Source organism: Falco peregrinus, chromosome 6 (genome assembly GCF_023634155.1).
Source record: "Falco peregrinus isolate bFalPer1 chromosome 6, bFalPer1.pri, whole genome shotgun sequence".
NCBI classification, from domain to species: domain Eukaryota; kingdom Metazoa; phylum Chordata; class Aves; order Falconiformes; family Falconidae; genus Falco; species Falco peregrinus.
The window spans coordinates 17,798,536-17,821,756 of record NC_073726.1 but is presented as its reverse complement, the minus strand read 5'-3'; the positions used below and the strand labels follow the sequence as shown (position 1 = coordinate 17,821,756).

At 40.0% G+C, this 23,221-nt stretch overlaps 1 protein-coding gene across 4 annotated transcripts; it reads right to left on the bottom strand.

Moving 5' to 3' along the window:
* Nucleotides 1-547: 547 nt before the first annotated feature.
* Nucleotides 548-23,221, bottom strand: NAPEPLD (N-acyl phosphatidylethanolamine phospholipase D). 4 transcript variants are annotated; one of them, XM_027795361.2, is made up of 5 exons: nt 23,086-23,221; nt 10,749-11,061; nt 4,113-4,759; nt 2,946-3,060; nt 548-1,691 (listed from the first exon to the last, which is right to left on the bottom strand). In XM_027795361.2, the coding sequence occupies exons 1-5, from the start codon at nt 23,103-23,105 to the stop codon at nt 1,566-1,568; spliced, it is 1,221 nt and encodes a 406-aa protein (XP_027651162.1). In that variant the 5' UTR covers nt 23,106-23,221; the 3' UTR covers nt 548-1,565. The 4 variants fall into 4 exon arrangements, with proteins under 4 accessions (XP_027651162.1, XP_055663208.1, XP_055663209.1 ...); XM_055807233.1 differs by lacking the exon at nt 23,086-23,221 and adding an exon at nt 22,612-23,011; XM_055807234.1 differs by lacking the exon at nt 23,086-23,221 and adding an exon at nt 22,409-22,702.

The following is a 23,221-nucleotide window of genomic DNA, read 5'->3' as shown; positions in this document are numbered from 1 at the left end:
GCCCAGGGAGGTGGTGGAATCGCCATTCCTGGAGGCATTTAAAAAGCGTGTAGATACAGTGGTTAGGGGCATGGTTTAGTGGTGGACATGACAGTGCTGGATTAATGGCTGGAACTTGATGATCTCAAAGGTCTTTTCCAGCCTAAATAATTCTACATGAATCCCACCAAAGTAATATAAGCTACTTTTTCTTATATTTAAGTGTAATCCTCTGTTCCAGAACCCTTCCTCAGCACAAAGTTGGACTAACTGATCTTGGCTTTGTTGGCACTGAGATCTACAAGACTTCTAGGACTTCCCAATATACATTTTTAAGAGATGTCAACAGCTAAAAGATTACTTAAGTTTGCTCCTAGCATGAAATCTCATTAACTGGTTTTAATGAGCTGCCAGAAATTCATGTCTTTAAACTGCAGGCAAATAACGTGTCTTTTTATTTATCTTCATGGAGTATGATCATAAAACGTAATGCACAGCAAGAGCGAAAAAAATACACATACCCCATAGATCAAAACAAATAATTAACCAAAAAATATTTTCAATTAACTATGAAGGAGAATAACAACCCTTTTTATTGGCAACAATAGGCTTTAATTCTGTAAATTAGCATGGCAATTTGATACAGATACATTTAGCCAAGTTTTACAATACTTAACAAGGTTTAATCTCTCATTCAACTTTAAAATTGGAGGGAAGCTACAAGAAAAAATACAACAGCCCTTGCTTAAGACTTTTCACTAAACAATAAAAAAAAAAATAAAATTACTTAGTAATAGGCTAAGTCAATGCAAAGAGAAGTGCCATTAAGGGATTCTTCCATGTCATGGACTGCATTTGACAAAGTTATTTTAGACACATTCAGGCCTAACTTAAAAACATTGGCAAACCAACGAAAGTGTGCAGATACTCTGGCCAGCAGTAAGTTTTACACATCAATGATGCAATATTAAATTATCTCTCTTTAAAAGGCACAGTTCTTTAGATCATTGTAAAATTCAGCTTTTGTGGTTCATCAATATATGAAAATGTAGAAGCACTCAGTAAAGTAATTAATTTACCGTGCTTGTGCTTTAACAACGCAGCTGTACTGGAAGACTCCACCCCAGAAAACACACAGTGAAGCTATCGAAGTGCAGGGCAGAACCTGAAGACTAACGACTAACAACTGGGAGATGACATTCTAACAATGACTAATTCAAGTCAGCCATTAATTCTAAGAATATGTCCTGTGCTGAGGTTATTATTGCTGCTGCAGGTAAGATGAAAAGTTTTTAAAACCCCCAGTAATTTATCAGTGTACATAGAGCTGAAACTGCAAGTTATTCCCAGACAATACCTTATATATTAACCAGTTTTTAGATCACCTCAAAATTTATAAACAATATAACTAGCAAAATTTATCGTGAAATTGGTATGCAAGTTTTAGTTCTGAAACTGACAAACCTGGCATCTAAAAAGCTAATTCACTCCAAAAAAACTACTTTGTAAGTTGATCATATTAATATTTGTAACACTAATTGCTAGTTCAAATCAAACGGGGCTTATAAGGAAATGCTACCGTTTCATTACTCAAACCCATCGTTTGTACTCAAGTCCCGTGATTCTCCGTGGTTTAAGACAAAGAAGTCATCTTTTTTCAAGCCGTATCTTTCAAGAGCTTCGTTCAGTTTAACTGGAGGATCCAAGTAATACTGGAAAAATAAGAATAACATGAGGGAAAAGATACCATTGCAGCATTTGAGGGAAAAAAAGCGTATCACTGCTCTAAACAAGAAATGGTTTAAATTTTAAACATGATCTAAAACGGGGGGTCGGGGCGTGGCAAGGAGGATATTTGTCAAATGTAATGTTTGGTTTCGTTTTTAAACGATAAGAATGGCAATTTACAGTTTTAGAGTAACCAGCAAGGCACAACCTGCCATCCAAAATTCGGGCATCTGCCGCCTATTGGGCTAGATGCCCGCGGAGCAGCGAGGCGGTTGGAGTGGCGCTCCCGGCCAGCAGGGGGCGCTGTCCCTCGTTCAGTAACACAGCGCTGCCCGCCTCGCCGTGTGGAAACCGCGCCTGGTTTCGGCGGAGCCCCCCCGCAGCTGCCTCAGTATTTTGTTAACGTTTCAGAAAAAGGCATCGGCAGGGAGAAATTATCCTTTTTTTTTTTTTTGGTGCTTCTAAATACATAGTAGCATTTGTACCGTGGGCACTAGTGACACAGCTTATTGGAAGCATCATGGATAGAAAGTTATATCCAAGTTAAAGAAAACGTGATTTATCAGGTAAACCTAGGTAGCATCACGACTGAATTACGTGATGAAGTCGTGCAACTGATGGAAAGACAAAGCTGAACAACAGCTACTAGACAAAGTGTGCCAAAGTAGATGTAGTTACTTCCCTTTCACTGCATTTTTAGTCACTTTGAAGGTACCTAGGTAACCTTCTTTTAGAGCTGGGGAGGGGGGAGAACAAAATAAACAAATAAAAACAACTCAGAATAATTCAGTTTTTCATATTCTTGCTGGTACTTAACTATGAATCAACAATTAAAAACATTATTCTATTTATTTACTAGACTAGCCATGATTAAAAGATTATTGACCTACGGGCATGCAATTATTGTCTCCAAGTGATGCACTGCTGAGTTTACTTTTATTATTGCATAAATGTCGCCACCTTTCACGTTCCTCAGCTTTCAGATATCAGAAATTCTCTACTTTCTTTCAATAACTCTGTACTTTCAAATTAATCTTAATTACATAAAATATTTCCACGGCTATGAAAAGCTAAGCATTGTTTTGGACAGCAGTACAAATAGTAACAACTTTTCATTCATACGAAGTTTACATTTTAAGTATACATCTAGAGACACATAGGTTAAACTGCATGAGCAAAGCCTCATTAATGACTGTGCACTCAAAAAACGTGAACTCATGTAGAGTGTTGAAATTTACCTCATTTGCTAAAGCAAAGGTCCCCCAATGAATTGCCACAGACTTCTTTGCTTGAACATCGATATGGATTCTTACTGCTTCTTCAGGATCCACATGCTGGTATTTCATAAACCACCTACCAAAACACAAAAGTAAATCTTTTGTGTCACCTAATTCAGTGCAAGATTTCTTTGCTTTCATTGGGTAAGTTGCAAAGAATCTTAATACAAAAAAACCCACCCCAAAAAACCCCACTCACCTAACCAAAAAATTATGGAGCATGTTATGTCTGAACAACATACAGAAAACTCAAAATCAACAAGCTGGAATATACCAACACACCCACAGAACAGCAGATCATATATTTCACTCTCCTTTTCAGATTCATTTTTTTCTTACCGGTACTTTTATTAGTATAAGACATATTACTGGTGCCTTCAGGCATTAAGGCCACGGATTTAAATCCACACCTGAAAAAATTTCATGCTAGCAGTGCATGCCAAAGTGTGTGCTTGAGAAGATAGTCTAAGGAAATGGTGGTAAAGCGGAAGAGAGAACCTGGCAATTCTTGAAAGATACCAGATTTTGCCACGCTATTGAGATTCCTATCTTTCTTTCACAGCCTATACATGTTTTCCTTCCAGCATTATGAATGTTATCATCTAAAAGTTTAGATACCTCATTGTAAGTAGGATACAGATGCTTAAACAGATGTCCCCCTATAAAGAAGTCATCTTTATCTCCAGATAAGTTGCAAAACCAATATAAAGACTGAAGCATGAGAAAAACACAGCAAATTGCAGGCATCTAAATGCCCTGGATTAAGTGATGCTATTTCAGGAAAAAAGCCACAAAGTAATCCCAGATTTTTACTCAACATTTTTTGTGGAAGAAAGTCAGCTGATACATCCTTGCTGTGCTGAAGAGTGAAGAAAAAACTCTCCAAGAACACCACACATACACAGGCAAGCATCCTAAACATTTCAACTTCATCTTCTGACTGCCTACTGCCTGCTTTTTTTTTTTTTTTTTTTTTTTTGCTTTTTTTTTGTCATTCAGCAATTTCCATCTTTTGCCTCTATATTCTATTGTATATTTTTAACACCTACAGTTTTCACTTCTGGGTGTATTTTTGATATATGTGTATGATTTCATTTATGTATTTTGATCAAACTTTTATTTTCATACCTTGGCTCATAAGCTCCAATCGGGATGGCTGCGAGATCAAAAGGTCCAAACCTTTTACCTATCTGTTCAAAAGCAACACAATATCCAGTATCTCCTGAAAAGAAAAACCTATTCCAAGGTCCCAAGACAGACCAGCTGCCCCAAAGAACCTTGTTATCATCTGTCGCAGTCCTTTTGCACCAATGTTGAGAAGGAGTGAAAACAAAAGTTACTGCATCGTGGCCAGGGACGCAGTTCTCTTCCCACCAGTCCAGTTCAATCACGTTCTCACAACCACATCTCTGCATCCAGTCCAAGAGCCCCAGAGGCACAAACCAGCGTAGCTCACTCCCGAAGCGTTCATTTAGACTCGTTACAGTGTTGTAGTCCAAGTGATCATAATGGGTATGGCTGATCATGACTGCATCTATTTTAGGGAGCTGGTCTACTGTGCACGGAGGTCCTCGGAAACGCTTGGGGCCCACCAGCTGAGTAGGGGAAGCTCGCTGGCTGAAGATTGGGTCAGTAAGAAATATAAGTTCATCCATTTCCACCATAACCGAGGCATGTCCCAACCACGTGACTCGCATACCAGTTCCCGTCTTCCCAGCAAGTTCCGGCTTTTGGACAAAGTAAGGTTTTAACACTGGAAGCTCTTTATCGAGTTCCTAGCGAAAAAGAACACAATATGCATGAGAGACTTCAGAATGTACTTGGCCACAGAACAAAAACTGCATACAAGGCACAAATCATTACAGTCAAGACTTATGCTTTGTTTATATTTTCAGGCAATCAGAGAACTGCAACACAAAACAGATGCCTTTTTGATGACCATTTTCCTAGGTACTTCCTCCTAATTTCATCTTCAGTTTCTGTAACATTTTCACTTCTCTGTCAAGAGAGAGATAGGAGAGCTGGGGAGTATGCCATCAGGCCAGGAGACCTACTAATAGTCTGAAAGCACTGCAGTGAAAGCACTAACAGCATCCTGAGAAGGGCTTTGTAATCAGTCGGCCTTCCGCGACCTGCAAAATATCTATACACAGTGTTACTGTAACAAATGCTTGAGTTTAAACTCGTGCAACTAAACGATGCATCCCTAAATCCTAGCACAAATAAGTCACAAACCCACCCATGAAAGAGAATGCCACGTTCCCATCAGCACTCCACAAAAGCTCTGTTCTATCAGCCTTTAGCAGACCTTCTCTCTCTTCCCATTGTGTGTAGAAGCAGCCTAGGGAGGTTAACCTCACTTGGCTAGTGTTAGCTTTTACAATTCTCTCTTCCCATCCTGCCAATAATTCAATGAACGTTTGTGAAACACAAACTCATTTTTAACATGGACCTTCAGGCCCTTAGCTATGCTTGTGATGTTTTATTGAAGCCTTAAGGCAATTAAAATTTAATTATTACTCTCCCTGTATGTTTAAGATGTAGTCCCGTGAATGACTTCAAATCAACCTAAATCCATACTCCTGCATAACAAAGTTACGGAAACCTTCCTCCATCTCCCCTCTCGTTCCAACATGAATACTTACAGAGTACCCACTGAAGTCTAACGGATCACAGAACTGATTCAGCTCAAAATTAATCCAGAGGCGGAAAACACAGCTTTCAGCTTAGTCGGCTTCCAAATTTGACTCTATGTGTAGCCCCAAGTTGGCACAAAGGAGGCCATGGCTGTACATTATCTACCGAAACTCGTCGTACAACCACCACTCTTTCTCTCATTTTGAACTCGAGTTACATTCTTTACTGCAGTTTGGTTGAGAAGCTTATGCAGAAGTTTAATTTGTAATAACTAAGTGTTTTCCTATTAAAAACCCAACCAAACAAAAGGTCTTCTCTGAGTGCCTGATCATTTCCAGCTCTGCCACAGCATGGCTAAGGCTCTCCTCCCAGGCAATTCTGGTCTGAACTCCTCATGTCACTTTAGAAGAATTTTCCTGTGTTAGGCAGCTTCTGCAGAGTCCTGACACTCTTCTCTCTCCCTGGTAAATCACAGCTGTCCCAGCACTTCTGATTCCTAGTCAAGTTCTCCCTGCAATGGCTGCTGCTTTCATTCTCTAGGTCTAGGATAGTAATTAGCACAATCAGCAAGCTTATACAGAGCTGAGCTCCTGCTCCCTTGGAAGTCCAGCTGATGCTGTGACTTTAGGAGTCTACCTTGCTAAAACAGTCCTGACAGCTTCAGGGGAGTTACTTCCTCCACAATATTTTATTGATTTGGAGGGCATATGTCAAAACACACATACCTCCACCCCCTGCAATTCTACTGTAAGTAATAAAATATTCACGGAATTGCTTTTTCTGAGAGCTAAGGACAAGACATGTCTACTGAGAAAGTTTCATTACCATCTCCAGGAATGAGAAAGAGATAACCTTCTATAAAGCTGAATATAAGGTTAGTACAATACAATCACTTAATTCATACAAGAATAAACGAAGTATGAGTATTAGGTTGAGACAAACTGCTGCTTCTTCAAGCAAGAAGCATCACTTCCTTACCTCTATTTTCTTCTAAGTACACAGGAATGACACTGGCAGCAGAAATCTGAACCACAGACAGTATTACATTGTGACATTTCAATTAAAAAAAAAAGAAGTGGAAGATCCAGAAAACTAACATAATACTCAAAAAAAGAAATTAGGAAAACCCACCAAATTACATGTGGTTAAGTCAACAAATCAGATTATATCGAAGAAATTAAAATCATACAGAAGTTAATAATTAATCGTCATAATGCAATTTAGGTCACTAGTAAGTACTTTTTTAAATGGAAAGTGTTCTTTTTAAGTAGCTAGTTTAGAGGTAGACTAGAAATTATTCTGAGAACTCTAAATGAAGCCACTTTATTTTTGCTGACATTTGAGAAAAACTAGTTGTTAAAATTAGCATTCTGCAATATTTATAAACAATACTAAACAGATAAAGAACTGGCTAACTGGCAGATGTGAAGAATGAGTTCTTAATGGGGACTCAAACATATCGTACTAGTTTTGGCTGGGATAGAGTTAATTTTCTTCCTAGTAGCTCCTATGGTGCTATGTTTTGGATTTGTGCTGAAAACAGTGTTGATAACAGAGGATGTTTTAGCTATTGCTGAACAGTGCTTACACAGCATCAAAGCCAGTAGGCTGGGGATGCGTGAGAAGCTGGGAAGGGGACCCAGCTGGAACAGCTGACCCCAACTCACCAGGGGGATATTCCAGACCATATGACATAATGCTCCGCAATAAAAGCTGAGGGAAGGAGGAGGAAGCGGGGACATTTGGCATTATGGTGTTTGTCTTCCCAAGTAACTGTTACGTGTAACGGAGCCCTGCTTCCCTGGAGATGGCTGAGCACCTGCCTGCCCATGGGAAGGAGTGAATGAATTTCTTACTTTGCTTTGCTTGTGCATGCAGCTTTTGCTTTTACTCATTGAACTATCTTCATCTCAACCCAGAAGTTTTCGCACTTTTGCCCTTCCAGTTCCACCGGGGGGGTAGCGAGGGGCTATGTGGGGCTTAGCTGCCTACCGCGGTAAAACCACAACACATCTGCACTATTAAAGGTTTTACAGGGATGTCACTAGGGTCAACATTATGAAATATTTTGAAGAGTTGATTTAAAGGTAGACCTAATCCCTACAAAAGGCATTTGTAAAGGACACACAGACAGGAAGACTGATAAATAAAGAGTAGCACAGGTCGAACAACTGGTATCCCGACCTATTTAAATGAAATTCTGTGAACAAAAATTCAAGGCAAACCAAGAGCACAAAGGCAGTGTAATTTGGAAAGTGCAGACTCTGTATGAGATCTACAGGTTTGTGATACACAGGCCTCTTTGATTCAAATCAGTGATTCCTCATAGGATGAAATTAGAAATAAGGCATTTTGTTGAGCCATTATAGTAAATCACACAGGGAAATAGCTAAAGAAATTACTTCTCAGTGCATGGGGTTTGCATTTGGTGTTGTTTGGGTTTGTTGAAGTATTTTACAAAAGCATGCTAAAATCCCTAGAATTACCTTTTAAAATAATAAGGACTCATTACTCATAAGATTTCAGACACAAGTTCTATTGGCAGTATACTTCATACAAAATTCTTTAAATTCATACCACAGGATAAAACAACATAATGAACAAAATACATAATCTTATGGAACTTTTATCCTGCTAGAGTACATTTTGTTCTCTGTCAGACTAACCAGAAACATTAATACTATAAGAATTGCAACAGATCTTTGAAATATGGCATTAATGTCAAATCAGCTACCAACAGAAGCAAAATGTGCCTAATACTGTCTTATCTTCATCACTGGAGTGGTACAAGAATTCTTCCTGCTGTGCCCCTGCCCACCCCCCACCCCCCCATGTTCTTCTTTCCTTCTAATGCAAAGCAAGAAGAAACACATGACACGCTTTGGTAAGACTAGCTAATTAGCTTAGGATTTTTGGCGCTTAGTGCATACTGGAATACCACTGGATTTTACAGAAATAAGAACAATCTAAGTTGTTGATCCAACAACTAAAAATCAAAGATACTCCAACAGCACTGAAAGAAAATTATTAATAAAGCCTGTAATGAAAATACAAGAAGTCTATGCATTCAGGATAATGATATAGGCTTGTTATGAAGGCATGATTATAATACATAGAGCTTTTACACAGTGAAGTACATATCCTGGATAATATACTTCTTTTTTATAACATATGCAAAGTACTTGCTACAGATAAACTGAACCTGCCCAGCACAGCAGGGTATATCACTAGGCGCTCTCAATGTGGTAACTGAAGTAGGAGCCGGCTCAAAGGACATGCTATCCAGCAGCACTAAATACAGTATGGAGCCCTTTGGATTTTTAACAAGTTCAGAAATGCTTTAAAGGTTGATTTAGGTGTGGAACAAACATAGCTGGAACAAGCACTGAAATGGCTGAGGACTCAAGAAGTGCATTTCATTGATCCCTATCTCCCTATCTAAGTTTTTCTGTTTATAATTTACTTTACTGAGCTCCTGAATAACTGCAAGCATTTAATTAAAAAAATTTTATATGCAAAGCAATAAAATCAGTCCAGAATGAATCCCAACTGGGTCAGAGAGACAGCTTTGCAACTGGTACAGTGTGCATTTCTTTGTAGCCATCCTTTATTGAAGGGTTAATTTGCAAATTAAAGGGGAGTGCTGCAGTTCCCCACTGCCATCAGAGCACAGTATACTCTGCGCTCGGTAGTACACCTCAGCACTGCCTTCCAGGTACTTTAGTCACTAACCAGGTTTCTGACTGGTGCTGGCAAGATACAAAGCCTATTGAACACATACAGAATAGGGCAGCAGTCAAAGGCAATTGAAAAAGCCGAGGCGTGAATTTTACACAAACGTGGCCAAAGTAGCATAATGCAGCACACTTCCTAGAGAACTATACACACTGAGGTACAACTGCTGTTACTACTACAAGGTGCAGGTAATGTCTAGAAGCAGGACACCAAATTTAAAACAGTAAATTGTCAGAAGGGATCCGAAGACCAATATAGGCTTGACATGCTTCTTTCTGAAGTAAAATTATTACAGAACTATTACAACAAAGATAATTTCTCCCTTAAACATGTTCCATGCCACATACCTTTAAAGAAATCCCCAAACCTCTGACCATCATGTGCTAATAAGCAACATGGCTTTCCTGTCTGTAAAGCTGATCAAATTCCTTCCTTCACAGTAAATCACGTAAGATAAAAATGGAAAGTGTAAGGTCTTTGCTAAATACTGACTGTGAGATTTATAACTTAAGCATACCTTCTTGGATGCTTAAAATCATTAGTAACACTTATTTGTTCAAAACTACTTTTGCTGGTCATGCACCCTTCAGCACAGCTTTTCCAAAGTACAGTCAACACATCAGAAAATACACCAAGTAGTAATCCTAACTGTCAAAACTGTAGCCATCGTAACACTTCTTGTGGCCACAAAGATAGCCTGTGACTTCCCAGTATCTATTACTCTTCATGAAAAAGAAGCTTCTATCAGAGGTTGCTTCCCCTACCTCCTTTATATACAGTATCTGCCAGAAGCAATACACCAAAACCAAGTAATGGTGTTTCCCAGTAAACTGGCAGTGAACTTCTAGTATTTCAGTACAAATACTTGCTCAGGTTAGTTTTAGCATATGCAATTTTTTTCTCCTGTGTATGGAAACAGAGAAACAGATTTGCAAACACTTTCCTAAGTAAATGACAGCAAGTTTTTATTACATTTTTATGAAAGACGTAATGTATGTAGTAAATGGCAGTCTGAGCAAAAAAAAAGGCAAAATTTTTCAAATGAGATATACCACAGCTATTTCATGCAATATGAATGATTTTAATGGTATGCTTCATAAAGTAGCACCTATTAAAAAGGAAACTGTAACTGTAATTTATGACTGAGTTAGGGGGCCCATTTTGGGGGATTGTTTTTGGAAACAAACTGAGCCGGATAAATTGGGAAGGAGGGAAAAAGTATTAACCCACCTTTTGAAAAGAATAAAGTGATAATAAATTCAGAATAACAATATTTAGAAGAAGTCTCCAAAAGGTGCCTAATAAGTATTAGTTAGAAACAGTCCTATTTTATTGATTAGAGCAGAGCTAAAAGCAGTCTAAATAAGGAACAGAAAACATACAAGTATTTACCTGCTTTGAGCATGGCACATTGCTGTTATTTTTTTCCATGAGGGACCATTTCAAAATATTTGGCAAGGTTGGTGATTTCCATGTTGGCCATGGGTTGACAAACTTCCCATCTTTGCCTCTCTTTGATTTAGTTACATCCTCTTCCAATCTGTAGTCCAGCCTGAAGCTTTTCCTGGAAGTCCTGGAAGAATCACTACCCCTGGAACCTCGACTCGAATTCTGACGTTTCCTCACCGCTTCTTTAGGATACTGGCTACACGCAGTCAAAGGCTGCTCTTCATCCGTTTTCTTATCCATATCTTTTTGAGGAGAACTAAAATAAATTTTAAATTAATCAATCTTTTCTTGGACTAACATCAATATTCATAAGATTGAATGCCCTCACACACATCAGAAACAAGCCTGCCTTTCTCATTTTATGATCTACTGTATTTTTTCCTCAACAAAATACGCTTTTAAAACAGTTGCTGTTACACAAAAGACTGCAAAAACATGCTGCGGCAAGTAACCATGAGATCTCTTTGCAGTTCAGGCAGAATTTTACTTCCCAGTATGCACAGCTTCAGATACTAACACTATTATCTACCAACTGCAAGAGTGAGGGGGAAGGGTTCCTTAATTTACATTTTGGAAGAATAGTAAATTCCTCCTGAAGCTAATGACATTTTGTACCTGATGTAATACGATCCTGCAAAACTGTCCAAGAGACACTGCAACTATACAGTACTTTAGGATTTGCCTATATACCGACTTTTGTTTTGTAGTAAGAGCAGCAGCCTCTTGTAGCATTAATAACACATTACTTCTACTGACAAGATTCATGTACATACAGAAAAGTCAGAACACAAAAGACAAATATTTGGTCCTATTTCCTATTTTGCCCAAAATCAAGGAAAAGCTTATTGTAATAAACAGTAAAAGTAACTGTTTCAAATACGATTGTCACACACATTTAACTGAACTGACTAGTGAAAGGCCACAGAAAATTGGAAAATATCAAATAAATCATGGCTGCAATGTCTGGTCTTAATTCCATTGTAAAATACTAAAAAAAGTGAGAAAATAACTGAGAAAAGCTTATTTCTATAAAGTCATAATTCTGGCACATTTCTTAGAAAACCGTGAACTCAGTAGTCAGTCTCTTATTCCTAACTGCACATTAAGTGTTGCAGAGTTTAAGAATATAGAGTCCTCATTATATCCAAGGTAGAAAAAACAAATATCTCTATTTTATTTTAAAAGTTGCTAAAGCAATTCAGTTGAAGCTAAATACTTCAGCCTCCATACTTACTTTCAACATTTCAGTTGTTCTGACAGTTTTGGTTTTGTTTTTTTTTTTTTAATAGATTGCTATTGTAAAGAGCATACAACTTTCTGGTACTTAGAAACTACCTAGATAAAACTAGGTGACCAGTAACGAACAGATAACATGATCTACTGCTTAGGTGCAGGAATAATTCTGGATAAGAAACTGAAGTTTGTCTGTGGAAAACCCTCCACCACATGTTTTAGCCTGTCTACTAGTTCATTAACTCACACTCAAACTTCAGTTGTGTGATCATATGAGCAGCACTGGGCTGATGAACCAGCGCCAGGCCACTCAACAGTTTCAGAGAACAGAATTAAAGCCCACAGTTTTCTTAGAAATTGTGTAACGCACTGTGCCCCTCGTAAGTTCATAATTACAGGGGAAAAGAAATATAGTGTCACTGCAACGTTACCGCTAAGATTTTACACACATATAAGAAGTGTTATCAAGTTGAACCCAAATGCATTTACTAGTGATGCTCCAACTTCAAATACAGAGCCCATCCCTGCAACTACTACACAGAAAGTACAGTGTCTGTTGCAAAGAGATGTTGTGAAATTTTCGTAACAAAATAATCATTATTATGCCATACAGCAGAGATAAAATACTGACATATCACAATTCACTTCTGATAAGGCATGAACAATGTTCAGAAAACATTGCTCATAGAATTTTTTTATAAATATCACCCTTGGTCATAATCATATTTTAATGTAATTGCTTTCTAGTCTATAGTTTCCCCATAGTTTTACTGAAGCCACCCTGTTTACCTATTTTCTATTTAGCAATAAGATATCACATCTGCATCATAATTTTAATTTAACTGTTGATACTCCTAGGCTTTTTTCTCTATTCCACTATTAACTGGAATCAGCCTTCAATAGAACAGCCACGCAACTTGCTCTATACCCTTTTAAGCAGACAGAAATGGTAACAAAAAGAATCAGTGCCACAAAAAGGCAGACTACCCCAAAAATAGCAATGGATATTTTAACTGTTACTTTAACTTAAGAGGGTTTGTTTTTGTTTTTTGGCACTCCTCAAAGAGCATTTTCAATGCCAAGTCAGCTTATTAATTTAGCAAAGCACGCAGACACAGCATAAAACATCCACTCTTCTAGAAAGCATCATGAAAACAAATCACGAAAGTTTAATCAGATAGGTACTTAATTCCAGGAAATTCGTCTGTTACATCTCAGATGTCTGATTTTTCAATATATATAACTACCATAATTATTGTTCCTACAAGACATTTTAAATTAGAGACCGGAGTGCCTAAGGTTTTATTTTTAAGCTTCTGTTTATCTATTCATTCATCTCTAAAATAGGCGAATTCTACTTTTGCTTAAATTTTCATATAAACCTTTGATCTATTCTGAAAGTATAAACCTCTAGGGGAAGTAGGGATCAACTATGCTGATTAAACAAAGACAATGCCAAAGCATTTAAGGCACTGCAGGTATCTGTCTGCCAACATATTTTCCACATGATGCACATACATTACTTTCATTAGTATTCCATAAGCAACTGAAGGGATAAAAGACCTCAGTGCTCACAGAATACTTTAAGCCCTTTTACATGCCTAAGAAAGGGACACATTTACAAACAATTAACTGACAAAAGTATTCCTGATGAACTGTACATTCCTTTGAAGTATCAATCTTGCCAGTTCCTTTCTGTTTCATTTAAACTGGCACAATATATCCTAGAATAATAATGGAATACAGTAAAAGCAATCTAATTTTTCATATTAAAAAAAAAAGTAGATGATAGTTTCTTGAAAGCCAGCAATCATTAGTTTAAAATGAAAGTCTCTCAAACAAGATTTGGCAGGTATATTTTAAATAATAGAAAATACCCTATCAGAAATGAGATGATTTTTCATCCAACTTTCTTGAATTCTTCCCCCCAAAAAATAATAGCTTGGCACTTGAGAAATAAATGCAAGCACTGGATTGCCAACTAAATTATGAGCGATAAAAGACACCAAAATCAAACTGGAGCGGAACTGTGTTCACTTGGGAGGATGGGGAAAGAGTGATGTCCTTGGTGAACATTTGTTATTGTAAAGTTCCAGAAGGTATCTCATATATTCCACACTTTCAAACAAAGATAAAACCCACTATTCTACTTAAAAGCATTAAACTGCTCTCTTAATAAATGGAACCCATCCTTCAGGATGAGGGGACTTACCCCCAGACAAAGGCAAGTAGGTTGCCACCATCTGTAAGAGAGGCTCAGGCAAGACACAAGGCAGCCACCCTCTCTGCACTCAGAGATTCTTTACTGTTCCAAATGAATTCAGAAAAGGAAATGGACCAAGACATACAAACTACTGAAGGAGACCATTAGTCATGCCAAATCCATGAGGCCAGAAGGTACTCCAGACAGAGGGGAAGAAAACCACGTCTGATGAATAGGATGAAGCCTAACATGAATCAAAATGCAGAGCTCACATAACTGGTTTTCCAGCACCAAATACTAAGGGGGCCCTAGTAATCCACAAAGCAAGAGAGAGAAGTTGTAGATCAGGCAGGATATGGCATGGAAAACCCATGTCTTATGTCCCAGCAAACAGGCTTACACCTGTAAACAGGATATAGCTCTTAAGAGAACAGGTTTGGGGTCAATTATTTATTTTAGCATTGCTTATATAACCGAAAATTGGATAGAAATACTTCGGCTTTGAGTCTTTTGTTTATTTAGGAAAATGCATAGTTAAACTTTTGATTATTTTAATATTTTCTGTTCCAAAAGAAGGTTGGAAGCAGGATACATTAACATTACAAGAAGAACTCTGACATTAATTTTTTTCCTTTTAAATAGTCTTTTAAACACAGCAGAGCTTCAAGCATAATTATTTTAACCTTATTTGAAGAAGAAATGCATTGGCATAAAATCTACTGTGCGAGTTTCCACCTTTTCCACCCAATCGCCTCTAACATCCACTACCCCATAACTGAAATGGATGTAGTTCCCCCTACTAAGTATACAGCCATGCACAGACACCACTACTAACCATGAAGTCTGCCAGAACAGATTTATCTTTCTTTCCTACACAGAAACGTGGTCCTTATTTAACAAATCCTTAAGCCAGAAAGTATAAGAAAGAGTTACTTTGAATCTATGGCTTACTGAAACCCAACAACACCTACACAACTCTACACTTGCCTTGCAAACATTCCGCAGCTTTCCAAATATCCTAGATTTTCTTTATTTTTGAAACAACCAGTTTGGTTCATTTCTAATCACTGTCCCTCTGTATGGACTACATCCAGAACTGGGCCGCACTACGCATCACCTAAAAGGGACAGCACACAATTCCTAGCAAACTCATACCACTGTAGCCTTACCAAAGCATGAATCTGAGCTTTCTGCAAGCCATATACTGCTACACAACCTGGAAGTTTTCTTTCAACGTACATATTTTTCATGACTGCAAAAAGAACACTTTTTGGCTTGAAACAAACAAACAAAAAAGAGAAATAAAAAGGAAAAAAATATTTCAGCTACAAGTTAAAGTATTTGCAAACACTTAGGCGCATGTAAGTCATTTGTTGAAAAAAGGCTCCCACACACTCAACTATAAAATGACTGCCAGCTAAGTTTTGGCTGTGCTTTTATTTTTCCTTCAGGTCTGAAATTGTCTGCTTTAATTAATGAACAGTTTGAGACTGGAAAATTCTGAATGCATTTAAACTTCTATTGTGCAGTACTTCAGGCTGTTCATCATACCACTGTAGACTTATCAAAGCAAGAACCTGAGCTGTCTGCAAACCTTATACTTCTATGCAACTTTGAAGTTTTCTTTCACTACACATTTTTTTGACTGCAACAGCAATTGGAACAGCAATTATTCGAGATGCTCTTGGTCTTATGATTTTGCACAAAGGAGATCTCTCAAGCTTGCAACTAGCTGATCTATAAATACTTTTATTATTTGAGATTTCCCATTAAAAGCTGCAAGCAACAACAAGAACTGCAGAAATTTTCATTCAAATTATCTGACATTTTAACAGCCAGCTTGGGATTCCATGTGATGTCCTATTTCCCTATTTTCCAAACATCCACAAAGCAAAAAATTCATGCTAGTACAGCCTTCTTCCATTCTTCAGTGTACCCATTTCATAGCACAGCTATAAGCTGCCAGCCCAGTTCTCTGTTCTCAACAGATCTGTAAGTATCCTGACTCTACAGTGATCTTGTGTACTGTTCAAAATTAGTAACTGAGTTGACAGAAGGAAGAGAAATGGCTGTCTCCATAGACAATCTCATAGAATTAGGATGAAACCTTTATCATTCTTATCTAATTTTGAGGATCAACAGTAAAACAAAGCAAAGTTTTATTTAGACATAACAGAGAGAAAAAATACTTACAAATAAAGCAAATGTGAAGCATCTACCCATGGTTGTCTGTTGTTAGGCACATTCTTACAACAGCTGTATTACTTAAGCAGCCACCATCCTGAACCAACCCATTTCTGCCCTCATTATTCCTCCAGGCTTGCCAAAACAAACATTTGCATCCACATGGTGAATTAGATCAAGAAACTGATGTAGCTGATAGTCACTTCCTACCTTCCCATCTCATAGAGAAGCACTTAATTTTCACCTGCATCACTGTGTAACCATGCAAGTGTTTATACCAACAAACCAGCTATGACAGGGAAGGGTGAGAACAGGAATATGCTGTTATAAACAAAAACTACTTATGCCAGTGCTGCTATTAAAAAAAAAAAAAAACAAAACCCAAAAGAAGTAATTCATTACATACCCTCCATTTAGAATTCACTCAGCGTAGCTCAGTTATATACACCGCCAAGTTAGGTTCAATGATTCCCCCTACCCTTAATATATTTCATTTTCAATCAAACCCTACCCAAGGTTTCATTCGCATTTAGTCCTCATACTGCTTAAACTCTCTGGCTGCCTCCTCCCAGAGCGATGTTTCTTATTATAACCAAGCACATTCAGCAGCTACCTACCACCCAAAAGGCAGCCCACTCCGTTACTACACATTCCAACCTCTATTTTCCTTGCATTCATTAGGGGAACTAAACCAACAGAAAGTTATTCATAGTCATTAGGAGTGCCTATCAGCTACACCCTTACATGCCTCTGGATATAAATGCAAACAAGCTCTGGAGTCAGGTCCATCAGTAGTACCTGCAGCCAGCTATTTCTCAACCCTGGGTTAAATTTGATCAGCTATGGGCATTGTCTCAGCTGCATAAAGATGCCTCTTCCTGGAACCAAGACAATACATAACTATTTTACTCTTGTTTCCAGGTGTCCCAGCTGACTGTTCCTGTCTAATACGAGCACTTTGTAGTCCCCAAACATGTTTATGAGCTGTATTTAATATTACAGAAGTTTGCTGTTACATGCATATTTTGTTTAGGTTATGATCCCTGACATGACAGTAGTTGCCCATAGGGGCCATGCATATTAACAGAGATGACAGACCCAGTAGCCAATTTCTTTAGCTATACAGGCCTATTAAAATAAGTTATTTCCCTCTCTACTATCATCTTTTACTGCAGTCTTGAATAAATGTATCCAGAAGCTGGCATGTGGCCATCACACATGCCAAAAAAGCAGCATAGACTACTATTATGATTAAACACAAGAGCAGTATAATTCTGTGCTATTGCTGAAGCAGTCACCAAAGGAAAGCAGCAGTCAAATTTCCCTACACCAGAAAGTGCTTTCCTTTGCTTTCCCTAAACAACTGATTTCATGTAACTAAATGTATAGAGAAGAATGTTGAAAACACAAGACTTGGAATGAAAGTTTTCTTACCTGCTCTGCAGGACTCAGGCTAACAACATACAGAAGCAAGGTTTGTGCTTTACAGCTGTGTTAGGGTACGCAAGATAGTAACTGGATCACAAATCAAATGCAGACAATTTTTTAAATCCACAAAAAGATAAGAGAAGATAGCACATGCGCACAGCTGGGCAGATAAACCCTGGATTCCAACAGCAACAATAATCTCCATGGATGGCCCTGCCACTTGCACAGAATTTCAACACAGCTTTTCCAAAAAAGCAAACATGAAACTCGTACCAATCCAGCTACAGGATCTGGACCCCAACTTCAGCGTTCCAGCCTCGGGTCCACTCCTGTAAGTATTTGTGCAAGTAGTTCATGAGTTTCAGTTGGTCTGCTGCTATGACTTTAGCTAGTAACAGAGGCAAACCTTTCCAAAATGGGGTTTACTATTAGAAAAAGCAACCAAACTTTAAAGTTCAGCATTTACAAACGTACTTTAGCCACACCCATGTGTTAATAGCCTATGCATCTTGGGTTTAACATTTTAAGTCACTATGTAATGTTGAAGCTGTCAGCACAGGTTTTTCTTAAATAAAATGAAGTTTTAAAATATTACAAGCTCACAATCCATCTGAAGGTAAAGGTTTCCCATCTAACATCTCAATGTGAATTAGACATGACTAAAATAAATACTACTACACATAATGAAACTAAGGCTCCACTTGAACACACTAGGGTAGAAATCTGATTTCCTTTGTAAAGCATGGCCATAGAGACAAGGTAAGAACTGTTTCCACAAAAGTGCATAGAAATCATGTCTAAAACCTTGATCCATAGGATACACGTGGCAAAGCAGGATCTGAAGCAGTTCATTTATAACCAACTCCAGCATTTTCATGTCTGCAACTATGCAATTGCTATCTCCACCTCATTTACTAAGCCTTTTAATTTTCTTTTTCCTTTTCTCTCCCTGCCAGAAAGGAACAAACTCCTATGCAAACTTTCTCTAGACTACACTAAGAATAATCCTTTAAAACCCTGTAAAACCTCAGTTGTCCAGGAAGTGCAGCAACGCCCAAGCACTGAACTAGTTTTTATTAAGTTAATACAGTCATACAATTTTGTTTATACATATATTTAAATGCTTGTCTATTTGATTCCCTCTCTTCAAAGTCCAAGCATGCAGGTCCCAATGCCATCTCTCTACAATATAAAATCATTCCCCTGAATTTATTCTAAATCTACTAAGATTTCAATATAAGCTAAATTTTTGCTTGTCCCAACAACATTCTCTCTCTTCCTCTGTCTGTATATGTAAGTACACACACATACACCCCCAGATATATGGATTTTACAGAAGTATTTATAACATCGTTCTGTAACATATTTATAACTTAAAATGTACTGAAATCCAAACAAATCATTTCAAAGTCAGTTAAGATAAGGAAGTTAGAAGGTTTTCTTTGTTGAAAAATATGCTTTTCTTGAATGCAACTGTTCAAAAACATCTTTCACATGAGTTAAGCCAGAAGGTCATCAGCCTTTCCAAATAGAAAAGTTCTGAATCTCCAAAACTTCACGTTGGAAAGCTAGAAAGCGATACAGGACCCTTATGGTTCTTTAGCTGAAACACAGCCACTAAAAGAAATTCCAAGTGGTAGAACACCAGACAGCAAAACACAAATACCCAAAGAAACTAGAAACATCACAACACGTTAACATTTTTCATGACAACCTCTTTTCCTATATATAACCAGGCTTCTACTCTATCCCCGTGACTCCAGATTATGATGTCTCTTCGTGTACTCAAAATGAAATGCAAAGTGCTTTGGTTGTTAGTGAACAACAAAAGTGTTAAAAGCTGTTTGGTTTGTTGGTTTTGGAGGGTTTTTTTCTTATGGAAGAGTCAAGGCACATTTCCAACCCAAATGTGAGCCATCTACTAATTTTCAAGGCACCATCCTATATATGTGAGTGTTTTAAGGAGACAAAATGTTTTATAACTCACCTAAATAGACACACATAAACAACTTGCTATTGCCACAATCTCATTATCAGAAACAGCTGAAGCTCACTGAAACCCTCCCTCAAAAACCAGTCCACAGCACGGGAGATTTCTGCCTAAACAACTGAAATTATTTCCCAATATAAGCAACAAAAACTGAAATCTTACCATAAGCCTTACTCAGCAGACAGTAGCACTACCAGCTCTAACCATGGTAACAGGTCTTACACAAGAAAAATCTCTTTGATATACATCTTGATATACATTCCTGACCACTTGACTTTTCACTCATACAACAACTGATCAAACCTTGTTTTTCACAGTAGGGACACAACAGCAGCTAAGTGTTTTCACAGTGTCACTTGGTAATGCCCAATTCTCTTTGCTCAACAGCTTTGTAAGGTTTATCTCCTTGGGCACAGTTGTATGCTATTCAAACCCAAATCATCCCTTTATACAGCTGCTAAATACTAAGATATTACATGCAAACAGTATGTAACAACTTCTTTCCTAGATTTTCTAAGAATATTGAAACCAAGTGCAACATCTGTTTGGAAAAAAATTGTTTTTACTCAAAGCTGGATTTAGACACAAGATGACTAAGTCATTTACCATGATTCTGGCTCTGGGTGTATTAGAAGTAGGATTCTGATCACAGTGCTAGCCAGCATACTGCAGACTACATACTTACAGCAACTGACCGAAAAAAAATATTGACGTGAGATCACAAAAGGATTCATAGATGAAAGAAAAAAATAATTTTGCAGCAGGTGTTACATATAAAGGCACTAATTAACGTCAGCATTTCCATTTTTCTCAACCTAGACAAAACAACTGCCTTCCCATTTGCAGAAAAGAACTTTAAAGCTATTTCTGAATGAAGAATTAGCACTTTTGGTTCAATCTTGAGCTTGAAAAGGCTGAGGAAATAGCAGATTTCTGCTTAGTTAATACAAGTAAAGAAAATAATAATGAGTTGCTTCCTTTTAAAAAGGCTGCAGATCTCTTGTGATTTGGACCAAGCTGAAGCCAAATTAACTGTTATTTATATTTGAACAGTTTCACTGTCATCCCTTAATTCCTCCTCTCCTGAACGTTACCTCCATCACAGTGAGTCAATCAGAAAGGGTTTTCCAGTCTCCAGGTATTGAAAACTCCCATTACCTTTTTAAAATAGGTATTTCAATTTCAGATAATTTTGGGCATTTCTAAAGCAATTGTTGCAATATTTCTCACATTAATATCACAAAGAAGTCTTATTTCTTCTCGTCTTCCTGGAATTCTTACCTATAAAATGAATCAGGCTTCCTACTTTATTAACCGATAAAGCCAGTACTATGAATTAAAAAATGCATGAGTATTTTCAAGGGTCTTTTGCCAGAAAACAAAAGTGACATTCCTGTCACTGTCTTTAATTTTTTATGTCACTTTAAAAAGGTCGATGTAGTTTGAAAAATAAAAAACTAAGTACAAACAGTCCTCTCCTTTAAAATTGAAAACTTGCTTTGTAATGGCCGTTTAGCAAATAGAAGAGTAAGAAATCATCACCGCTAGAAAAACCGTTTCTGCAGAAGTTTGGTATAAACTTAACTGCATGCCGTCAAGCCATCCAACAAATACTTTCCCTAAATCCTTGCTAGAGATAATTGCCGATCATTGAGATGGAAGGAACTAATTACATTAAATGACTTTATTAATACGTTCCACTTCACTCTATACAACGAAAGGAAAATGCCAACGACCGACATCTGTTCGCGTCTTCTCTTCAAAGGAAAACACTGGCTAAGCCGTCAATACTCCGAAGCGCGGGTTTTGTCTGGTTTTGGGGTGGTTTTTTTATAGGCGATTATATAACTTGTTTCTCTCGCAGCGATACCGCAGCGTACTTTACCGTCAGTTTACAGGAAAGGCACGCAGTGCCGCCGGGAGGGCAGGTAGCACCTTTTCCTCCAGGCTTTCCCTCATCGGTGTGTCAGGGTCTCCCCGTCCCAGCTGCTGCTGGCGCTGCTCGGTATCTGTCACCGGCCCCCGCGGCACCGTCCGGGGGCCGCCACCCGCCGGCTGCCGGGCAGGGGTATGGCCCGGCTCCCGCGCCGCGCCAGCACCGGCGGCGCACACTGCCCGCCCCCGCCTCAGGGGCCGGCACGCCGCGGGAGGCCGCGGGGTTACACGGCTCCTCTCCGGGCGGCAGCCAGGGCTCGCCGCCCGCCACCCAACTTTTCCGAGCGGACGGACGGCCGCCCTCGCTCTGCCCGCTGCCGCCGGCGGGGCTCCCCACCGCCCCCCGCCGCGCCTCAGCCCGCTCCCCCGGCGGGACCCCGGTACCGTACGCCCAGCGAGCCCCGCTGTCGTGCTCGGAGCAGGTGCGCAGCGCCGCGTCGCTCCGATTCCCCTTCCCCCGGCCGCCAGCCGGGCTTCGAGGGCGGCAGGTCGGGCAGGTGCCGCTCCTCCGGGCGGGCACGGGGCGGGAGCCGCCGCACCGCTCGGCTCAGTTCCTCCCTGCCCACAGGAAGGCGCGGGGGCAGCGACCCCCGCCCCCGGAGCGCTGCCTGCCGCCGGAAAGCCGCTCACCTCCCGGGCTGCCGCTGCCCGTGAGGAGTCTCGTCCTCCTCCTCCTCCTCCTCCTCCATGGTGCCGCTCCACCCCCTCCGCGGCGGCTCCGCGGCTCTCCAGCAGGAGCCGTAGAACGGCTGCGGCTTCCCACCTGACCAGCCCGCCGCCGAGGGCAGCGCGGCGAGCTGCAGGCAGCAGCTCCACAGCGCCCTGCTCCTCACCATGGCGCGGCGGCGTTCCCGCGCTCAGCGGGGCCCCGCCGCCCGCGGGGGTGTGCGGGCTCACGGCAGCGGCGGGCCGCCTGGCGGCGCGTTACCAAGATGGCGGCGGGAGGGGCTGGCACTGAGAGAGCCGTGGCGGCCGGACGCCCAGGGGCCCGGAGCCGCGGCGGGGCTGCCGGCATGTCCCTGCCGCTGCAGTCCGGGCTGCTCGTCGGGCACCGGGAAAAGGGTCCTGCTCCTGGCCGGCTCCGATAGCTGGTAAAGGCTGCCTGCGGTCCCATCTGGGAGTACGAGCGTGCTCGGACCACCTGGTGTTGCAGCGAAAAGTTTCCAGGGCTCAGCTCTCAAGAGCCTGAGGCGGTGCCGCCATCACCGCGGGGCACGGGCTCCCGGGAGGTGCGGGGGCCGAGCCGGCCTCCTGCCGAGCAGCCCGGCTGGCGGGGCCCGCCATCCCTCCCCTGGCCGTTCCCCTACCTCAGGAAGCTCAGTCTCATGGCCAACTTTCTTCAGCCATCACCTCACGCCCTGTTTACACCCGTGACCAGTTCATATGCGACTCCAGCCCCTGGGCTGGGAAGTAAGGGACTTTGAGGCACCCAATCCAGATAAA

Coding starts and splice junctions, on each gene's coding strand:
- NAPEPLD (XM_055807233.1), bottom strand. CDS start 22,892: ATGGGACCGCAGGCAGCCTTTACCAGCTATCGGAGCCGGCCAGGAGCA. Junction 11,062..22,611: donor GGGAACGCCGCCGCGCCATG/GTGAGGAGCAGG, acceptor AATTTATTTTAG/TTCTCCTCAAAAAGATATGG. Junction 1,692..2,945: donor CCTTTGCTTTAGCAAATGAG/GTAAATTTCAAC, acceptor TTATTTTTCCAG/TATTACTTGGATCCTCCAGT.